Raw genomic sequence first — 20339 nt, 5'->3', positions numbered from 1 at the left:
GCGCATGACGCCAATGTTGAACATCTGGGTACACGTACGTTCGAACCAAATTAACTTTTTTTGGTAGTTTACTGTTTGTGTATAATTTACTGCATGTGTGTGTTTTTTCCAAAGGTTTGATGCAGGACGCAGAAAACTCGTATCTGGATCCAAACTATCAATGCATTAAGTGGCAGCCGCATCAGCAGAACAAATGGACTCCGTTATACGACGCCAATGGAAAAGAGCTGTGGGTGTTGTCCTGGTCGCACACACCTCAATGCTTAGATTTATGACAGAGATCAATGAAAAAATACACACAGGGTGAAAGTATGCGAGTTTGTGATGATTTTAATGGGGTACAGGGAGGTATCAGGCATGAGAGAGATGGATGGCAGAGGCCAGGGAATTCCTATGAGGTGAGGTTTGTGTAGGAGTGAGAGCAGAGATTTGGCTTATGAGAGACGAAATAAACGATAAATATGAACAGAACAAGAGAAAGAGAGATTGGGCAGTAATGGTAGGATTTAATGATGCTAATATTTATTACACGCAGATGATTTTTATATGATAGGTGTTGCAATAAACCGTGTGTGAGTAATCTTATATGTCATGAATAAAATATGAAATTATTATCGAAACATTCATGTAGGTGTACTTGATTCCTTTATTTTTGTTGTTGGGCAATGGAAAAATGATGTAAAGATGATCTCACCATCTCTTTTCTCCTTCTCCAGTCCATTGCCGACATACAGAGTAGATGCAGATAAAGGTTTTAACTTCTCATTGGCTGATGATGCGTTCGTGTGTCAAAAGAAGAATCACTTCCAGGTGACCGTGTACATCGGAATGCCGGGAGATCCCAAATATGTGAAGACCAACGAGGGTCTGCAGCCAATCGAATGCTTTTACCTTAAACTCAACGGAGTGAAGGTGAGCCAAGTTTCTAAATGACGTTCGAGCGCTATATAAACGTTTGCTGACAGCTTTATCTATTTCTTCTAGTTGGAAGCCATGAATCAGTCCATTAACGTTGAGCAGTCACAATCTGACCGCAGCAAGAGACCCTTCAAACCAGTGCTGTGAGTTTCATCAGTTTATGTTAAATATAAAAATGTGGATTTTATCTTACGCCTGTTAATCTGCGGTTTTACAGAGTGACATTGCCACCGGAGCAGGTTACAAAGGTAACGGTGGGTCGTCTCCACTTCAGCGAGACTACAGCCAATAACATGAGAAAGAAAGGGAAGCCGAACCCTGACCAGAGGTACGAAATACAAATAATGAGTCTGACAAATAAAGAAATTATTTGGGTTATTAACCTAAATTTTTCATTGGGTACGCAGGTACTTCATGTTGGTTGTGGCTCTTCAGGCTCACTGTCACAGTCAAAGCTTCACGCTGGCGGCTCAGGTCTCCGAAAGGATCATCGTCAGGGTAACCGCTGTCAGTCTGGTCGTGTCTGACCGACCTCCTCCAATCACAGCCTTTCTTTGTCTATCAATTGTCTGATTCTGACGAATCGATATTAATGACTGTCTACTGGGTTGTTTATATATACTGTTTTCGATTTGTATGTCTCTTTTTCAGTATTTGATTTTTTTTAACTCTTCCCCGCCATTGACGAGTTATCTGGCTTTCCTGACGAGTTTTTACGGTAATCTGTAACTCCGCTATTATTCACTAGATGGCACACTTACCCAATTTATAATGCTGAGTTTACACCAACCGTGTTTCAGGTGTCAAAATCGCATCTACCGCGCGTGGTTTGCCGCTTGAACAATTTGGATGCATTCGCGCGTGTAGAGCGGATTAGACGCGCGGAAAAAGCAAGCATTTGACGCGCATCAGAGGCAAACTCCGCTTCTTGTGAGAGGGGCAAGTGATATGCGGTTGTCTGTTTGCAAGAAGACTGATGTTGATTGTGCATTTATCGAGAGAGTTACCAGTTTGTATTTGGTAACCTTACTATAGTTGGAAAATAAACGACGCGGGTCGATAAACGTCACGTGACTCTAAAGTGAAGTGTGTATTACAACTTACCAGGTTGCCCAAAGTCCTCACTGACACTCTTCGCAAGTTCCTTTTTATTCCCGTCTCATCTATAGAAATAAGAACTTTTGTCGTATAGCTCCGGGTGACTGCTTACGGACAATATCAAGCGTTGGTTGAATGAGTTACTCCAGGCGGGGCTGCCACCACACCAGCAAGCAGGCTCCTGATTGGTTAACGCGGCGCGAAATTCCGCCAAAGTTCAAATTTTTCAACTGGGCGTAGTGCTGGGCAAAGATTAATCGCGATTAATCGCATACAAAATAAAAGTGATTTTTTGCATACTATATGTGCGTGTACTGTGTCTAATTATTATGTATATTTAACCACACACACATTCATATATTCATTTCAGAATTGTTTTATTTATATATAATTTTTTAAAATTTATATTTAATATAGATTATATAAAAATATAAATAAATATATATAAACATGTAAATGTTTCTTAAATACATACATGAATGTGTGTGTATATATTTATACATAATAATTAGATACAGCACACTCATATATTATACCAATAATCACTTTTGTTTTGTATGCGATTAATCGCGATTAATCTTTGCCCAGCACTACTCGGACGTCAGCCGCAAATTCGTGTGAACCGCAAAATGCACAAAAAGCACCATTTGCACGTACCACGCACAACGCTCAATTTGCGCAAGCTTCACGCGCGAATGAGGCGGAAACGCGTCTTCCGCGCCGCGTGACCTCCTGACGCGCCTCAACGCGTCTTCACATTGACTTAACATTAAAATCACTTGCGCTTCACGCATCTACCGCGGTTGGTGTAAACGCAGCATTAAAAATGAAGCGAAAACTAATTTAATTCATTTTAAACTCCGTGTTTTGATAATCATTCTGAATCTGATTTAGAAGAAAATTTCTTTACAAAAATGCAATTATTTCAGCTTTTGGCTAAAAATTTGGTCTTTTTGAAGAAACCTACCCGTATTTCAGAGGTTATAAAAAGAGAACAAATGAAGATAGGATGAAACTTTTTTTACCGTTTTGTTTGTTTGTTTGTTTGAAAGCAGAGGGTCTGTTCTTTCATTTGATATGCATGTTTATATATTTATAGAAGACAAATTTCCAGAAAGGCATTTTGTGAAACTTTTTTAAAAATGCTGGCGGGGAATGAGTTAATGATCTTTATTGCTACACATTTCTGATTGCATCATAGTTCATTTCTATACATAATATCTATTTTACGTTTCACGTGCCTATGTTATTTGAATTTGCATTAACAACTTCCATTCCCAGACACTTGCTCACATTACTTTTCGATTACTTAGTCCATTTTCTTTCTTTCGGTCTGTCGGTCTGTCTGTCTCAGGCGTCCAATCCGGGTCAGTTTGAGAGCGACAGTGAAGTGTTGTGGCAGAGAGGACAGACGTCGGACTCTGTGTATCATCACGGTCGGGTGGGCATCAACACGGACCGCCCCGATGAAGCCCTGGTCGTCCACGGTAACCTGAAGGTCATGGGCTCCCTTGTGCATCCTTCTGATATTAGAGCTAAGGAGAATGTGATGGAGGTATACATGTGTTTGAGATGAGATCATTCATATACATGGCCATGTTAGTATGCACATACCTGCTAGTAAACCTGCTAGCTAAAGTCCCATAATTTAATGATGAGATTAGATCACATTGATTTCAGTTTTTGACATGATTGTATTTCAAGATTCAAGGTTATGTTTTCACACAATGTTCTTTACATTATGTAGGATGATTTTATGTATAAAACAGTAAATCACAATCATGGTCATATATTAACCCACCTGTTTTATCTCGCTGCCACCTTTCTCTCTTTCTTGGTTTCCAGGTGGACACTACTGATAACCTGAGACGGATCTCTCAGATGAGATTGGTACATTATCAGTACAAACCCGAGTTTGCAGCTACAGTTGGCATCGATGCCACAGCTGAGACTGGTAAAGATTATAGATCATTTTGCCATTACAATCATTATTTACAGAGTAAAATACTTTAAAATTGATCCTTTAAATTGTGTTAATACTTCTCCTATCACAGAGTAAATTCAATTAAAATTGAATTTCCGCCAGCCAGCAGAATTTTTTTTTATGATTTTCACAAAAGTTTGATGATTGGTGATTTCTCTTAATTCACGATTCAACTCGTCAATGGCGGGGAAGGAGTTAAACTCAGCATGAAAGTTGCGATTGTCTTTATTTCCTCATTGTTACATACATCCAGGGAATGGCTTCTAGATGGAGGAAAAATATGTAGGGCGGGACTTGATTTCGTCCATTTGACTCGGATTGGATCGTTGGAAGTTGTGTGTTGCTCACAAAACATGAGGACGATCAACTGCAGAAAGTCTCCGCCTTTGCTTCATAACTCGTGAAAAGAGGTTTCGAAAGGGGTTGGAGGTTAACGATTTGGGTTTTGATTAGATTGAGGGCACATGAATTAGAAAGATAAATCATCAATATATATACGATATTCAATGTAAATAAGAATTGACAATTTCAAATTCATATTGATTAATTTTATATCAAAATATACTGCATCACTTTTGCTACATTATTTTTGAATATTAAGGAAAAAGCAGCCAATAAGAGAACAGAATAGATATGAACTCTTATGGCAAGACCTTGAGTAGCTTCTTACGGAGCCCCCAAGGGGACATGGAGCAAAATTAAATAAAGTTTAGTTTTGCATGCGCACGTAAAACTATCGCGTGCGCACGTGAAACTATCGAGTGTAGTTTTGCATGCGCACGTGAAACTCGTGAGCTTAGTTTAGTTAACTAGTTTCACGTTCGCACGCGAAAGTTTCACGTTCGCACGCGAAAGTTTCACGTTCGCACGCGAAAGTTTCACGCTCGCACGCCAAAGTTTCACGCGAGCACGCGAAAGTTTCACGCGAGCACGCGAATGTTTCACCCGAGCACCCGAAACTAAACTTTAAAAAAATATTCGGCACATGAAGGTTTCACGTGAGCACATAAAACTAAACTTTAGATTTTTTTTACTCCAATGTCACCTTAGGGGCTCGGTAGCTTCTTGATAAAATGCCACACAAATTTTGGGCAAAGGGAAACGTCAGGGTTTCCAAACTGGGATTCACAAACCCCTGGTGGTTCGTGGGAGAATTGCAGGGGGTTTGTAAGTTGAATAATTAATTACAGTTAAATCATAAATTAATAAAAATATTAAACTAACACTAACAAAGTATATGTTATACTTGTTTAATCTGCATGTCATGTAACATTTACACAACTCTACAAAATATCAGAAAACCGAGAACTCATGCAAAATGGACAGATACACGTAATGTAACAATAAACGAAAATTACCTGATGAATATACAATAAGTAAGGAATAATTGACGACAGGCCGTTGAATTATAAGAAAATAATGCACACCCAAGATGGTTATGCCGCGGGTGTGCATTATTTTCAAATAATTTAAAGGGCTGAAGCAGGCCCGGCTGCAGAATGAAATGACTGAGGGGGCATGTGAAATTTTTGAGGGGGCTTAACCTTATACCATCAATGATACACTGAGATCTCGCTTTAGAAAGACATACTTTTAAATGCAGCGGTCCATAAAACACTCCATACGCAAATGCACAGCACAGGTAACCAGAAACTCACTGAATACAAAAATGAAACAGAGGGGGCACAAATCAGATCTGAGGGGGCAATGCCCCCTTTTGCCCCCTCGTGGCGCCGGGCCTGGGCTGAAGTCAATTATTTTGCCAAATATTTTGAAGTCAATTATTTTTGCTTATACCACGGCTTATACCAAAAATATTGCTCTGGTGCCTATTTTAAGACATTTTAACGGTTATGTGTGCGGTTATTAAAAAATAATCAACACTCATGAAACATTTCTCAGCCAGTCAGAATAAAGCATTCATCAGACCCGTGGTATAACAGGTAATAATAACAATAACTTCTATGTAAAATACTACTGATAAAAACTTTAAAATGGATGAAAAATAAATGTTTTTGAAGTTAAACATGCAGATGCGCTATATAAATATTTACTTAAAATCTCAGGGGTTACTTCAAGTAAATAAAAATAAAAAATCACTATTGCGAAACAATACCTGTTGAGAGAAAAATAAAGTTAGTGATATTTTTTTTAAAAAGAAGAAGATAAAAAGTGCTTTTATTATATAATGTGGAAAAAATATAAATAAAGAATAAGTGTTTCTTTTGACCTGTACTGTATATGTGTGTTTGTGTGTGAAGGGGTGATCGCTCAGGAAGTCCAGCAGATTCTTCCAGAGGCGGTAAAAGAGGGAGGAGACGTGGTGTGTGCGAACGGAGAGACCATCCCAAACCTTCTTGTCGTCAATAAAGTATGAGCGTGCACATATGCGCATATAAATGCCCGTCACAGTCTTGTCACTCACATGCGTGTTTGAATGTGCAGGACCGGATCTTCATGGAGAACGTGGGCGCTGTGAAGGAGCTCTGCAAACTCACCGATAATCTGGAGACTCGAATCGACGAGCTGGAGCGCTGGAGCAGAAAACTGGCCAAACTGCGGCGACTCGACAGTATGAAGAGCTCAGTGAGCGGAGGAACGGTCAGGTGTGTGTTCACACAACAAGTGCAATCTGAAGTCAATACCGATTAAGGTCTGAATAAGTATGCTCTTGATTTTCCAGCCTGTCGGGAAGTTATTTTAGCAGAACGGGAAGTGGACCGCTAAAGAAAAAAGTAGCCAAGCCAGGTAGCAAGGTATGATGTTACACAACTATCTGTTTATAATTCAACTGATTTGTACAGTGGTTTGATAGTGTTAAGAGTGTTAAGCGGTGTGTTTTCAGAGGTCTGCTCCAGAGCAGGGCTGTCTCAGTCACAGGTTTATGCAGGGCACCATCCTGGCCCTGGTTATTATAATGGCCTTCAGGTGAGAGAGGAATCATGTCACCCCAATATATAATATATTGAGAGTAGTTGAGTTCATATTTCATGTTCATTTTGTCTCGTTCTGTAGTGTCATCTCCATGTCCATCCTCTATGTGCTCAATCTTCAACACCATGGAAGCATAACTGATGTGGAGGGGTACGTACACAACACACACATATACGCAATCATGCTGACACACACGTGCTTACATATACACACACATACATGCTTGCATACAAACACGTGCTTAAACACTAGACGTCTGCTCGGGTGCATTTCTAAAATGACCCGAATCACATTTTACCCGAACCCAATGTGCATAAATATATTTTTTTAAAGAAATAACCAACCGAGACAAACCCGAACCTGTGGCATGTTTTTTAAACCCGACTGGACCCGAATTTAAACAACACCATTGTGTGTGCAGTCTGCATCCCTGCATGCACCAGTCAGACAGAAAGAAACCCCCTTGGCCTTGCATCCAATTTGGCCTACTGCTCCATTTATTTTTATTTGTTATCTGGCGACGACACCAATGTAAACGCTAAAATGTGCATTTAATTTTGATTGACAGGCAATGTTGGGGGTAACGCATTACAAGTAACGTGCATTACGTAATAATATTACTTTTCTTAAGTAACGAGTAAAGTAACACATTACTTTTTAAATGTTACACATTAATGCAAGTTACTTTTTTAGTTTAATTAATTCGATTAAAAAAATATTATGTACTGAATTAAACTAAACATAGTCACATTATGCACTCTATGTGAACAGTTTGAGTCAGAAACTGAGATAGCAGGCCAGAGCTCGACATTTTTGTGATGAAATATGCAATTTTTGAATGCAGAACTTTTCAGTCATAAAAAACACCTGCAAGGCCTGAAAGAGATCAAGCCTTAGCCAAGAAAAAGTAACGCAAAAGTAACTAAAACGTTAGCATTACTTTCCATGAAAAGTAACTAAGTAACGCAATTAATTACTTTTTTGGGAGTAACTTAATATTGTAATGCATTACTTTTAAAAGTAACTTTCCCCAACACTGTTCACATGTTTGTCTCAACGAAAATTAACCTACGACCAGCCACACAATGTCACAAACGCTCTTGGCAAACAGATTAGATGCAAACACACTAAATAGTTTGGGTCGTCTCGGGTCCATACGGCTAACACACATTCATTTTAAATTACCCAAGACTCAATGCGGCTATTATTATACCCGACCCGTGTCCGAGGCGTGAAACTTTTAGACCCAAACCTGCGCGGGTCTCTGGTCGGACCTCAGGTTTTTGGATCTAAGTGGACACGTGAAGACCTCTTTTAGACACACTCATACATGCTTATACAGTATATACACACACACACTTACATACACTCACAAACTTAAATTAAAGCACAAACAGACATGCAGACATATACTTACACACACACATGACCTTGCAATACAATACATATATTCAGACATGTTACAATAAACCCCACCTGGGTGATTCTCACGAAAACTTGGTTTTAAAAATGTCAAGCATGATAATGTAAAAATTGCTTAAATTTACTTTTTTTCCCACCAGACATTGAAAAACAAAGTCTGGAGTAAATGGGAACATTTATTTAAAAACTTTTACTTTTCATTTAACACTTTTTGTAACATAATTTAAAAAATTAGGCCTAAAAAATCTCATTACCGCAACAGTCAGAAAACATCAACACTGACATATTTTCAAAATGACATGACAAACCTGAAATCACATAATTTGGAGATTCTGCACATGCATTTAAAATCAAAGTATTATGCTTCTATTAATTAAATTAACATTTAATAAGCATCTGTTGCGGTAATGATAATCAAAATGTCGTGTAAGCATTCTGACAAGACAATATTTCAAATTAACTGTAAAAAAATGATCTTACCTGGTAGCCATCTTGAAGTAACTGGTCCATGTGCTTGGTCACTCAAAATCGAACTTTATTAAAATTCTGTATGCGTGCTTAAACTGTTCTCAAAAAGTGTTGCGGAGGATGACAACATCAGGCATGGACACATCATTTTCCTAATTTTTCTTCATTATTATTATACATGAATATTCAGTAAATATTTTTTCTGTCATCTAAAGTAGTCTAGCAAAACATCCATTTATTTTTTTTCTTAATATTTTTGTGTTAATTTGATTAAATTACAACATAACGCATTTTCAGACACATTGCGGTAATGAGAATTTCAGCAGAAAATGAGATAAAATGTACAATTATAAATTCTTATGTTGAAATCACACATTGTGCAAGGTAGAACACAGTATTGTGTTAATTCTGATGCTTTTTAATGTTACTATATTACACATTTTAAAGCTAAAATCATTAGTGCCGTGGTGTTTCAATGGTTTCGTGAGAATCACCCACATACACACACATGCTCACCTATACACACACGCTTATACATACATACTTGCATACAAAATAATGTGCGCACGCACACAGACACACCCTACTGAAAAATACACCTAAGACCAGCATAAGCTCGTGAGCTGGTTTTAGCTGGTCTCCCAGCTTGGTTTTAGCTGGAATTGCATGTGTCGCAAGCTGGTCTAGCTGAGTTTTGGTCACTTTTTGAGCTGGTCTAGCTGGACTTAGCTGGTCAGGCTGAAAGATTTGCCAGATTTGCCAGGCTGGGAAGACCAGCTTAAACCAGTTACTGCCACCTTAAACCCGCAAAAAACAGCTACCAGCTTATGCTGGTCTTAGCTGGATTTTTCAGTAGGGCACTCACACATGCTTACACAAACACACACACATGCATTAAACTACATCATGTTTAGAGTTCACTTCTTTCTCTTTATTTCTATATGTTCTCGTTTGATCTCCTCTCGCTTAATTTCTCAGTGTTTCTCTGTCGTTTGTAGCTCTGCGTCTCGCTGCCTTCTCTTCATCTCTTGGACGCCCTTCCTCACTGCAACTATCACATTCTGTCCATCCTTCTGTCTGTGGTACGATCGTCTCTTTACCTCATCTGTCTCTTCTTCATCCACCTAAACAGCACTGACAGATTTCACTTCTACATGTACCAGCCCAGAGAAATGTTTACAGTAAATGCTAAGGAGTATACGCTTTGAGTATCAAAGAGACACAACGAGTCAATTGTTGACATACTGTATGAATATATGTTTTGTGAAGTCTCCAGTAAATCTTGTACCTGAGATGGAAAACCAGCTTCCTTTTATCTGTCTCGACAGGTCTCGTTCTGCTCTAGGATCATCACGTCAGGCTTCGCTCACTCCTGCCAAAGTAACCCTATCTACTCTCTCCCCAGGTACCAGAAATAACATCTACTTAAATAATGCAGATTTGATTTGTTTTAGTCACAGTTATCATTATACTAAAGTTGTTATATTATCTGTACACAGTGTCCACTTCAACACTCTTGTCCGATCACCCGGCTTGTTGCTCTCCAACAACAACCACAACTAACCAATCTGCCACCATCAGTCTGTTACCAAACACCAACCAATCTACTCCAGGTATTACAAATGTCTCTTTTTTTTATTTATCATTGTGTTCCAGATAAAGCCAAAGGTGAAAATATCATCGTCATACATGCATACATCATTACGTGCTATAAAAAAATTTAAAGTTTGTTTACGGCTCACAATGAAGCTATAGAAATGTATTTTATTATATATAGCATTTTAACATAAATCAGTGCGTCATTGTATCAATGATACGTTGTTGTGTTACAGTTATGAAAGCTATTTTGTTTTTGGGCCGCTGGTTTTACACTGAGGTTTATTCTCGTAGTGAAAGAGCTCATTCAAGCGTTTACATTTGATTCATATACAATATCGTCTGTCTCTGTATCTCTCAGACTTCAGCACTGCGCTCCCCACCCAGGCCACTGTTAACAAGAAGGCAAAGTCTCGGCCGCTGGATAAAGACGGACGCGGTAGAAACCGTCTCAGCCACACGTCGGCTCCTCTGTCCGTCAGTAAATCCAAACGGCCGCCTCAACCGCCGGAGCTCAGCGCAGCCACCAAACGCTTACCTGGAGGACAACAGCAACCACGAAGACAGCGCAGTTTAAACACACATAGTATGCACATCAATACTAAATATATGTTTTAATATTTATACATTTGACTTTGTGTTTTGATGAAACTTTCTCTGACCTCTCTTTACAGAGCAAAACTGCATGTAGCTGTGAAGAAGAGCAAACTATTTCCCATCAGAGCTCAAAGTATAGAGTCAACATTCAGCGTTTATATTTCTGTGTTCGTACATAGCGCTGGCCCTGATTCAAAGACTGTTTTATCTTGATGGGCCAATAACAATGTCTTATCCGTGTTTTGCTATGTGAAATGGATATTTGTACAAGATGAGAGGAAAATTTACATATTTCAGAAATAATTATCATTTTTTGCCACTTAGAAATTAGTTTTAACCTTACTTACACTGCAAAAAAAATGACTTTTTTATTTCGAATTTTATAAATGTTTACACTGCACACTGCAAAAAAATGATTTCAAGAAAAATATTCTTAGTATTTTTGTCTTGTTTTCAGTAAAAATATCAAAAAATTCTTAAAATTAAGATGCTTTTTCTTGATGAGCAAAACGACCGAAGAAAATAAGTCTAGATTTTAGACCAAAATATCAAATTTAAGTGATTTTGTGCATAAAACAAGCAAAAAAATCTGCCAATGGGCTAAGCAAATTTTTCTTGAATTTAGTGTTTAAGAAAAATTTTCAAGATTTCTTTGCTTACCCCATTGGCAGATTTTTTGGCTTGTTTTATGCACAAAATCACTTAACCCGTTAATTGGCGCTGTCCCGTGAGCGGGACACCTACATTTACTTCAATATTTTCTATGTAAATGTTAATCTATCACGACAAACTATATATTGTTGGAAAGGTCTAAGAATGTAGTTTTCATATTTCAAAACCTTTTAGCAGTAATAATAATGCAGTAACTGTAATTTATTCATTTGTGACACAAGTAGGCAGCAAACCTCAAAGCAAACCAGCACAAACCTTTTACAATTTTATGTATTAAAAATAATTCTATATTGCATTTTTATTTATTACAAATAAATTTAAACTGCTTTAAAAAAATGAATATTTTCACCTCCAGACACTACGCTAAAAAACGTTGAAGTGTCTTCTTTAAAACAAAAAATTACCAAAATTAAAACCAAAATTAGGCTTCTAGACCAAAAAAAAAAGCCAGAGTTATATTAATTTAAAGGTGTATATCACCTTTTCACCAACCCCTCACTCAAAAAGGGCTGCGCCAGTTAAAGGGTTAAATTTGTTGTATTTTTTAATTTTAGAATTTTTTGATATTTTTACTGAAAACAAGACACAAATACTAAGAATTTTTTTCTTGAAAATCATTTTTTGCAGTGTCTTTAGACAGACGTTATCATAAATCCTCTCGCTTCCGACTCACAGCCTGTAAGTTAACTCCTGTTAGCAACCGAATCTTTCAAAGATGGTAAGGAGCATCACATTTCCTGCTGACGTCAAAGGTATTCAGGCCAATCACAGCGTACAGATTAGCTGGCCAATCAGGGTCACAGGGCTTTTCAAATCCATGCATTTCAGGAAGAGAGTGAAATCTGGAGCTACAAAAATGTACGGTATGCGGCAAATAATGTGTTTGTTAACCATAAACCACGCAAACACATTGTATTATACCAAATGCACAAAATAACGTTGTTTTTAGCAATGAAATAGGTGCTCTTTAAGTGAATTTGTGCTTAAAACATGCAAATCTGCCAATTATTTTTTCTTGAATTAAGTGTTTAAGAAAAAAGTTCAAGATTTTTTTTCTTACCCTACACTGCAAACAATGACTTGTTTTCAGTAAAAATTTCTAAAAATTCGTAAATTAAGATTTTTCTTGATGAGCAAAATGACCCAAGAAAATAAGTCTAGTTTTTAGACCAAAAATATCAAATTTAAGTGATTTTGTGCATAAAACAAGCCAAAAAATCTGCCAATGTGGTAAGCAAAAAAATCTTGAACAATTTTCTTAAACACTAAATTTAAGAAAAATTTGCTTACCCCATTGGGAGATTTTTTGCTTGTTTTATGCATAAAATCACTTAAATTTTAAATTTTTGGTCATCATTTTGCTCATCATAAAAGCATCTAAATTTAAGAATTGTTAGATATTTTTTACTGAAAACAAGACAAAAATACTAAGTAAAATTTTTCTTGAAAGTCATTTTTTTGCAGTGTATTGTCAGATTGTTTGATTGTAAATTTAATATATCTTAATTTTTAGAATTTTTAGATATTTGTCCTGAAAACAAGACAAAAATACTAATTAAGAAAGTCATTTGCAGTGTAGATATTGATGCGTTTACTGTATAAACACATGCATACACGTTAAATATCTTATAAATGCCGAGATATAATATAACAGGTCCCAGTAGGTGGGTGTGGGACAGGGCTAATTTAACTCTTTCCTCGCCATTGACGAGATAACTCGTCAATTAAGAGAAATTGCTTCCCTGCCAATGACGAGTTTTTCCGGCAATCCATATTTTCGTTATTATCCACCAGATGGCGCTCCTACCCAACTTATAAAACCCGGAAGCATCCCCTCATCGATCTGAATCGGATTTCTATCAGATGTCTTTGATAAAAATGTTATTATCTCATCTTTTAGCATAAAAATTTTTGAAGAAATCTTCCTCTCCCTCTGTACTACTTTTTTGAGTTAAACTGCACACAGGAGCCCAGGAACAATGGAGTAGGTCTTTGATAAAAATTGAAGTTTCTTTAAAAAAAATCATGCAAATATGTAAGGTGTACACTGCAGATCTAAACACCCGTGTCTTGTCTTAACTAGCCATTCAAATAGTTATTTTGTGGTATCAGATGGTTTGATGTGTTGTTTTCGTACCATCTGTCATTGTACTGGACCATCTCACACACTCTTTGTATTTTTCTTTGATCATTTATACACTGGAAATGGCTTTAACTGCACCAACAGGCTCATTATTACTGATAAATTTACCTCATTCACATGTTTTGCCATATCTAATATAGAGAAAATGTGTTCATCCTGAGAACATCTGGCTGTATGCAAATATATAATGAACAATTTAGAAAGACAATACATGGTAAAGTAGACAATTCAGGAATAAATTGAACAAATAAAAGAGAGATTAGTGAGTATTAGGAGTAAAACTAGATACTGGATTTGTGTTAGTTGGAGCCACTGGATTTATCTAGGCAACTGGAATGACTTCACACTGGAAAAAACAACAAAACCACTTTGAAAGTCAAACACTGGCTAAAAAACTGGATCATTTTACTATCGTTTTAAAAAAACCTTTATACTCATTCATTAGTCAGGAAATTCTTTCACACTTTACAGACTTTATATTCAACACTCCTTATGTCTACGTGTGTAACATTACTTCATTTTCGTTACTGCTTTTACTGGAATTTACACATTTTTTAAATTTCATCTTAACCACGGCATTTTACTTTGTATACTTAGTGTGTATATAGTATTCTATATATACTTATACTATATATAAGCCTTAACCAATACTTTTGTTTAAAATAAATCTTTGTGGTCCTCTGAACAGTATATATGCAATATATCTTGTATAGTTTTATTATTTGTCTTAAATCTAACTGTGAACAAGATAACACCAAGTTAGTGTCGCTCAAAATAAACTTTATTAGACAATGCTCCAATTTTTTCACTAAACAGAAACCTGTCGATTTATTATAATTTCATTTTTAATAATGAAATTACCATGAATTTCATCTTTATTTTGTCTTTTATTCAAATACTTTGTACATTTCAGTGCCTTATTTGATGTCTCTTTGTTACATTTCTGTTGTGCGTTTCATTTTCTTTTAATATTAATAACATTTTGTTGTTATAGTAATTGTATAAAACAAGGTAAGCCATAATGTAGTTTTTGTATAAGGCTGGGTGATATGTGATTACGTTAGTCAAGTGTTGATTGAAAATGCACTAAAATTACAATTTATAATACAATTTTTTTTTTAATAAAACACTAATGGGTGATACTGATTTTCAAAAACATTTGGTATGATCTTTCAAAATCTAATATATGTTATTTTTTAATTCATTGGTGCACAAAATCACACATATATTATCCTGTCTCAAATAAACCAGCCTCATGTGACTCAAGCACTTCCAAACTATGCACTGTAAATAAATATGTTGTTTATCTAATGTCATGGCTGTTTAAATACTGTGTACTTATTGGTTTTCTCTTGTGAGAATGCAGGTTTTTGTTATAATCCATATATCTTTCATTATGTACAAACATGTTGAATTGTTTCCTTTCCACTCTTTAAATAATGACATTTAATTTACTACATTAGTTTGTACTTTTTAACAGATTAGAAAAAAACAGTGCTATCATTTTAATTTTTAAATAGGATAAAACTTTTTTTGATAATTTGGGTGTGGTCATTCATAGTATTTCAACAAAAACTGTATTTTTCTCGGTTGTCTGTCTTAATTTTATCCTTAGGCTTTAAGCACTAAAATGTAAAGTTTAATCGTTCTTAAGCTGCTTGTGTTTATCAGTCTTAACATTTTCTTTTTTTTGTATTCTTCTTTCTTGTATTGTTGATATTCATTATTTTTAGTTCAACTGCATAATTTGTCTGACTTTTTCACATGTATGATGTGTACTGATGACATAATATGAATGCATGACGGTGATACATGAATTAAATAAATATTTTTTTCTGGATACTAAATAAAATTATTATCTGCCTCATTATCGGGACTTTTGCGTCAAGACTTTTATTTTAGTTGCGCCGGTCAGTCACTCCTCTTCCGGTCACTCTTAACTTACGTGGCTGTTGGTGCTTTTCTTCCGGTTTGACGGATTCACTCTACCTGTCACGCGATGGTAAGCTGTTTTCAGAGCTATTTATTAATTTCTCAAACGCTTTTGCTGTAAAATATATATTTTAACTGCACGTAATGCAGGTAGTGTTCGCGTTAATCTCTTTTGCTAATAATCTCAAAGCTACGTTTTGACAGCAGCGTTAGCATTAGCTGTTAGCTACAGTTTATAGTCTGATATCGGCTGATGATGTTGCACAGATATTAAACTCATAAACGCGTGTATCAGCTGTAAAATAGTGCAGTTTATATGCAGATAAGTTATGTTTAACACACATACTGATTAAATGTATACTTTGTGAGTCGTATTGGATAAAAGCGTCTGCCAAATGTAATAAATGTAAATGTTTTACTAGTGGTTGTCTACTCTTTTAGCTCTTTAATAATAGTTGGAAATGTGCAAAACGTGATTTTAATATACAGAGCATGTCAGTGGGATGTTTAAATGAATTTTTAATAAATGTTTACCGTGTGTTTTGTGCAGGAGTTGGAAGCTATGACGAGATACACGAGCCCGGTGAATCCGGCGGTGTTTCCCCATCTGACTGTAGTGTTGCTGGCCATCGGCATGTTCTTCACAGCCTGGTTTTTTGTGTATCCTTTATTTCTGACAGATGTGCCATTACTTGATCAAACTAAACCCCATTTTTTTTAACCTGCTATCAACATCAGGATGATTATATAACTGGCAGTCATACACAGAGAAACACACACACGCACACACACCAAATTTTTAAGATATTTTAAGATGCTTTTGTGAGTTTTTTTTTAAAGCTGCACCCAGCAGGCAAAATTTTCTATTTGTTTTTCTTCATGCAGTGATAGTCCCTAAATGTAGTTGGCTCAAATTGCATCTCAAAAAATGCATCCCTAAAGATAATGTAATCAATTAATCGCGATTAATCTATAGCAGAATAAAAGTTTTTGTTTACATCATATATGTGTGTGTACTGTGTATAATAACTTTGTATAGTTAAATGCACACACATGCATGTATATATTTAAGCAATGTTTACATGTGTATATACATTTGTATATTTGTGTATAATTTATATTATATATAAAAATAAATACTTAATATATAAATATATTTTTTTCTTAAAATTATACATGCATGTGTGCATATTTATATTTACATAATTATTATACACAGTTCACACACATATATGATGTAAACAAAAACTTTTATTCTGCTATAGATTAATCGCGATTAATTGATATGCATCCCTAATTATCTTGTTTACTATGTATTTAGTGCTGTCCACATCTGATTGAATTTTGGGTTCAGAAATATGAAAAATAACATTCTTTAAAAAAATCTTCATATTTACATCCTTAACACACACCTTTAGATATGAAGTAACGTCCACAAAATACACACGAGACGTGTACAAAGAGCTGCTTATTTCTCTGGTCGCGTCGCTCTTCATGGGTTTTGGAGTTCTTTTCCTCTTGCTTTGGGTTGGCATTTATGTCTGATGTGAGTATTTGAAGCCCAGCCCTGTATTAATATCATGCTTTTTATTTTTGAAGCAACTACATAAGTGTGTTTTTCAGGTTTTGGCAGTGGATCACGACACATACAGCTGAACATTCCGGGTTTATCAGAGCATTACAGAGACGAGCACCAGAATCTTGGGTTGGAGTTTGAACTGGGTTAATCTTTCACAAATAAAAACTTTTTGTTATAAATTTTTTTTTAGTGTTTTTGAATCTATGCATTTTCTGTATATATTTAGCCCCATTAGTGTGTAGTTGTGACTTTTTTTAAAAATTCTGGTAGTTGTAAAGTACTCTGGTAACTCAAGAGTGTTTTTCTTTTACTTCACAAGTTATTCTGAAGCATAATATCACTTTTATTGCACTACATTTCACATTAAATATCATTTAATACTTACTTTTAAGTTTTGGGTACAAGTAAGAGAGTACTAGATTTTTAATGTACTTAAGTATAACAGGTAAAAAACAACTTATGAAATGTAGTGGAGTGAAAAGTATCATGTTTTGGATTGTAGTGAAGTAAAAGTTTGCCAGACACAAAAACCTAATAAAAAGTACAGATACTTGAGTAAAATAAAAATATCCAAGTACTTTACACCTCTTCTGGTAAACAAATGTGTTGATGGATCATCAGTAAGGGCTGGCGCAAAATGCGGCAGCGGCATCTCGCAACGGCACTTCCGGCGGCATCTCCAGCAGCCAGGGACTTTTTTCCGGCACCAGCCAGTACAGCGTCATCTCGTGTCATCTTGTAGCGGCATCTTGAGCAGCCAGAGGCTTTTTTTGTAGCAGCCGTGTCTGTTTGTAGCAACTTTTGCTTGCCAGTTACATAAATCAATGTAATATTTCACTTTAAAACTACATTTAAAAACAAAATAATATTATATACTGCCATTTGTAAGCATTTATCATGAAATTGTTAATATATTGTAGGATTTTGTAGCGGCATCTCGGGCATTCAGGGACTTTATCCGGCTGGCTGCTATAGGGGCATTTCAAGCAGCCAGTGACTTTAACCAGCGCTTCTCTCGGGCAGTCAATGACTTTAACCGGCCGCTACAGGGGCATCTCGCGCGCCATTTCGAGCAGACAGTGACTTTAACCGGCCGCTTACTCTACAGGGGCATCTCGGGCAGTCAGTGACTTTAAGCAGCCGCTTACTCTACAGGGGCATCTCAGAGCGGCATCACGGGCAGTCAGTGACTTTAACCGGCCGCTTACTCTACAAGCGCAAAATGCGGCAGCGGCATCTCGTAGCGGCACTTCCGGCGTCAACTCCAGCAGCCAGTGACGTTCTCCGGCATTTCGTAGCGGCATCTCGCGCAGCCAGAGAATTTCTTTCGCAGTGTGGCTGTTGGTAGCAACTTCCGCGGGCCAATTACATAATTTCACTTTAAAACTACATTTGAACTTTCATTTTATCATGAAATTTGTTAATATAGTAGTATTAATCTCCAGCAGCCATGGACTTTTATCCGGCAGTCCGTGACTTTCTCCAGCAGATGTCGCTCTCTCTGTCTGTGTGTGGATATATATATATATATATATATATATATATATATATATATATATATATATATGGATATATATACAACCCCTGGCAAAAAGTATGGAATCATCCCTCTCAGATGATGTTCATTCAAATGTTTAATTGTGTAGAAAAAAAAAACAAGTACATATATGCCACAAAACAATTTTTATTTAACAATCCAAACTTCTGGCTGTATAAAACACTTAAAAAAAAACTAAGAAAGATAACTATAGTCAATTACAACTGTTTTTACAGATCAAACAGAGGAAAAAAATATGGAATCACACAAATCCGAGGAAAATTATATGGAATCACCAAATAAAAACACTACTAGTACTTTGTTGAACCACCTCTGGCTTTTATAACCGCTTGAATTCTCTGAGGCATGGATTTAACTAATGACAAACAGTATACTTCATCAATCTTTCCCCAGCTTTGTCTTATTGCAGTTGCCAGATCAGCTTTGCAGGTTGGAGCCTTTTCGTGGACCATTTTCTTTAATTTCCACCACAGATTTTCAATTGGATTGAGGTCTGGACTATTTGCAGGCCATGCCATTGACATTATATGTTTTTCCTGTAGGAATGTTTTCACAGATTTTGCCCTATGGCACGATGCATTATCATCCTGAAAAATGTTGATACTATCACCAAACATCCTTTCAATTGATGGAATAAGAAAAGTGTCCAAAATCTCAACATAAACTTGTGCATTTATAGGAGATGTAATGACTGTCATCTCTCCCATACCTTTACCTGACATACAACCCCATATCATTAATGATTGTGGAAATTTGCATGTTTTCTTCAGGCAGTTGTCTTTATAAATTTCATTGGACCGGCACCAAACAAAAGTTCCAGCATCATCACCCTGCCCAATGCAGATTCTTGATTCATCACTGAATATAACTCTCATCCAGTCATCCACAGTCCAAGATTGTCTTTCTTTAGCCCACTGACACCTTGTTTTTTTCTGTTTAGATGTTAATGATGGTTTTCGTTTGGCTTTTCTGTATGTAAATCCCATTTCTTTTAGGCGATTTCTTACAGTCTGGTCACAGACATTGACTCCACTTTCTGCCCATTTGTTTCTCATTTGTTTTGTTGTGCATTTTCTGTTTTCAAGGCATATTGCTTTAAGTTTTCTGTCTTGGCGCTTTGATGTCTTTCTTGGTCTACCAGTACGCTTCCCTTTTACAACCTTTCCATTTGATTTGTACTTGGTCCAGATTTTAGACACAGCTGACTGGGAACAACCAACATCTTTTGCAACATTCCGTGAAGATTTACCTTCTTTGAGAAGTTTGATAATCCTCTCCTTTGTTTCAACTGACATCTCTCGTGTTGAAGCCATAGGTTATGTCAATCAGCTTGGTTCAACACATCACTAATGTGTGCAAGCATTCTTTTTTAACTGCAGACTAATTAGCAGTTGTAATCAGATACAGGTGTTTGCTTTAGAAATGCAAAGTGCATGGT

The 20339-nt window shown here is 36.3% G+C and overlaps 2 protein-coding genes across 4 annotated transcripts in view; both read left to right on the top strand.

Annotated features, from left to right (window-relative positions):
- Window positions 1–14950, top strand: part of LOC141362447 (myelin regulatory factor-like) — a 42628-nt gene extending 27678 nt beyond the window's left edge. Inside the window, exons 7-23 of one of the 3 annotated variants that reach the window (XM_073864535.1) lie at window positions 115–229; window positions 717–912; window positions 985–1061; window positions 1136–1246; window positions 1326–1425; window positions 3371–3571; window positions 3862–3970; window positions 6262–6371; window positions 6446–6606; window positions 6684–6756; window positions 6846–6928; window positions 7016–7084; window positions 9823–9906; window positions 10153–10229; window positions 10324–10437; window positions 10782–11006; window positions 11095–14950. In XM_073864535.1, the coding sequence (XP_073720636.1) occupies window positions 115–229; window positions 717–912; window positions 985–1061; window positions 1136–1246; window positions 1326–1425; window positions 3371–3571; window positions 3862–3970; window positions 6262–6371; window positions 6446–6606; window positions 6684–6756; window positions 6846–6928; window positions 7016–7084; window positions 9823–9906; window positions 10153–10229; window positions 10324–10437; window positions 10782–11006; window positions 11095–11111 (1922 nt within the window). In that variant the 3' untranslated portion in view covers window positions 11112–14950. The remainder of the gene's footprint in view (window positions 1–114; window positions 230–716; window positions 913–984; window positions 1062–1135; window positions 1247–1325; window positions 1426–3370; window positions 3572–3861; window positions 3971–6261; window positions 6372–6445; window positions 6607–6683; window positions 6757–6845; window positions 6929–7015; window positions 7085–9822; window positions 9907–10152; window positions 10230–10323; window positions 10438–10781; window positions 11007–11094) is intronic. The other 2 variants (XM_073864536.1, XM_073864537.1) reach the window with 2 other exon arrangements.
- Window positions 14951–15702: 752 nt separating this feature from the next.
- On the top strand, window positions 15703–17522 carry LOC141362446 (dolichyl-diphosphooligosaccharide--protein glycosyltransferase subunit TMEM258). Its single transcript, XM_073864534.1, has 4 exons — window positions 15703–15834; window positions 16315–16424; window positions 17183–17310; window positions 17388–17522. Exons 1-3 carry the CDS (start codon window positions 15832–15834, stop codon window positions 17307–17309), a joined length of 240 nt encoding a protein of 79 aa, XP_073720635.1. The 5' UTR covers window positions 15703–15831; the 3' UTR covers window position 17310; window positions 17388–17522.
- Window positions 17523–20339: the final 2817 nt, after the last annotated feature.

This window comes from Misgurnus anguillicaudatus, unplaced genomic scaffold, assembly GCF_027580225.2.
Source record: "Misgurnus anguillicaudatus unplaced genomic scaffold, ASM2758022v2 HiC_scaffold_27, whole genome shotgun sequence".
Taxonomy (NCBI): Eukaryota; Metazoa; Chordata; class Actinopteri; order Cypriniformes; family Cobitidae; genus Misgurnus; species Misgurnus anguillicaudatus.
The sequence above is the reverse complement of the archived record's forward strand: the minus strand, read 5'-3'. Positions and strand labels throughout refer to the sequence as shown.

Excerpts from the sequence above, each read along its gene's own strand:
- LOC141362446 (XM_073864534.1), top strand. Across the intron at positions 16,425-17,182 it reads TTCACAGCCTGGTTTTTTGT|ATATGAAGTAACGTCCACAA; the intron begins GTATCCTTTATT and ends ACACACCTTTAG.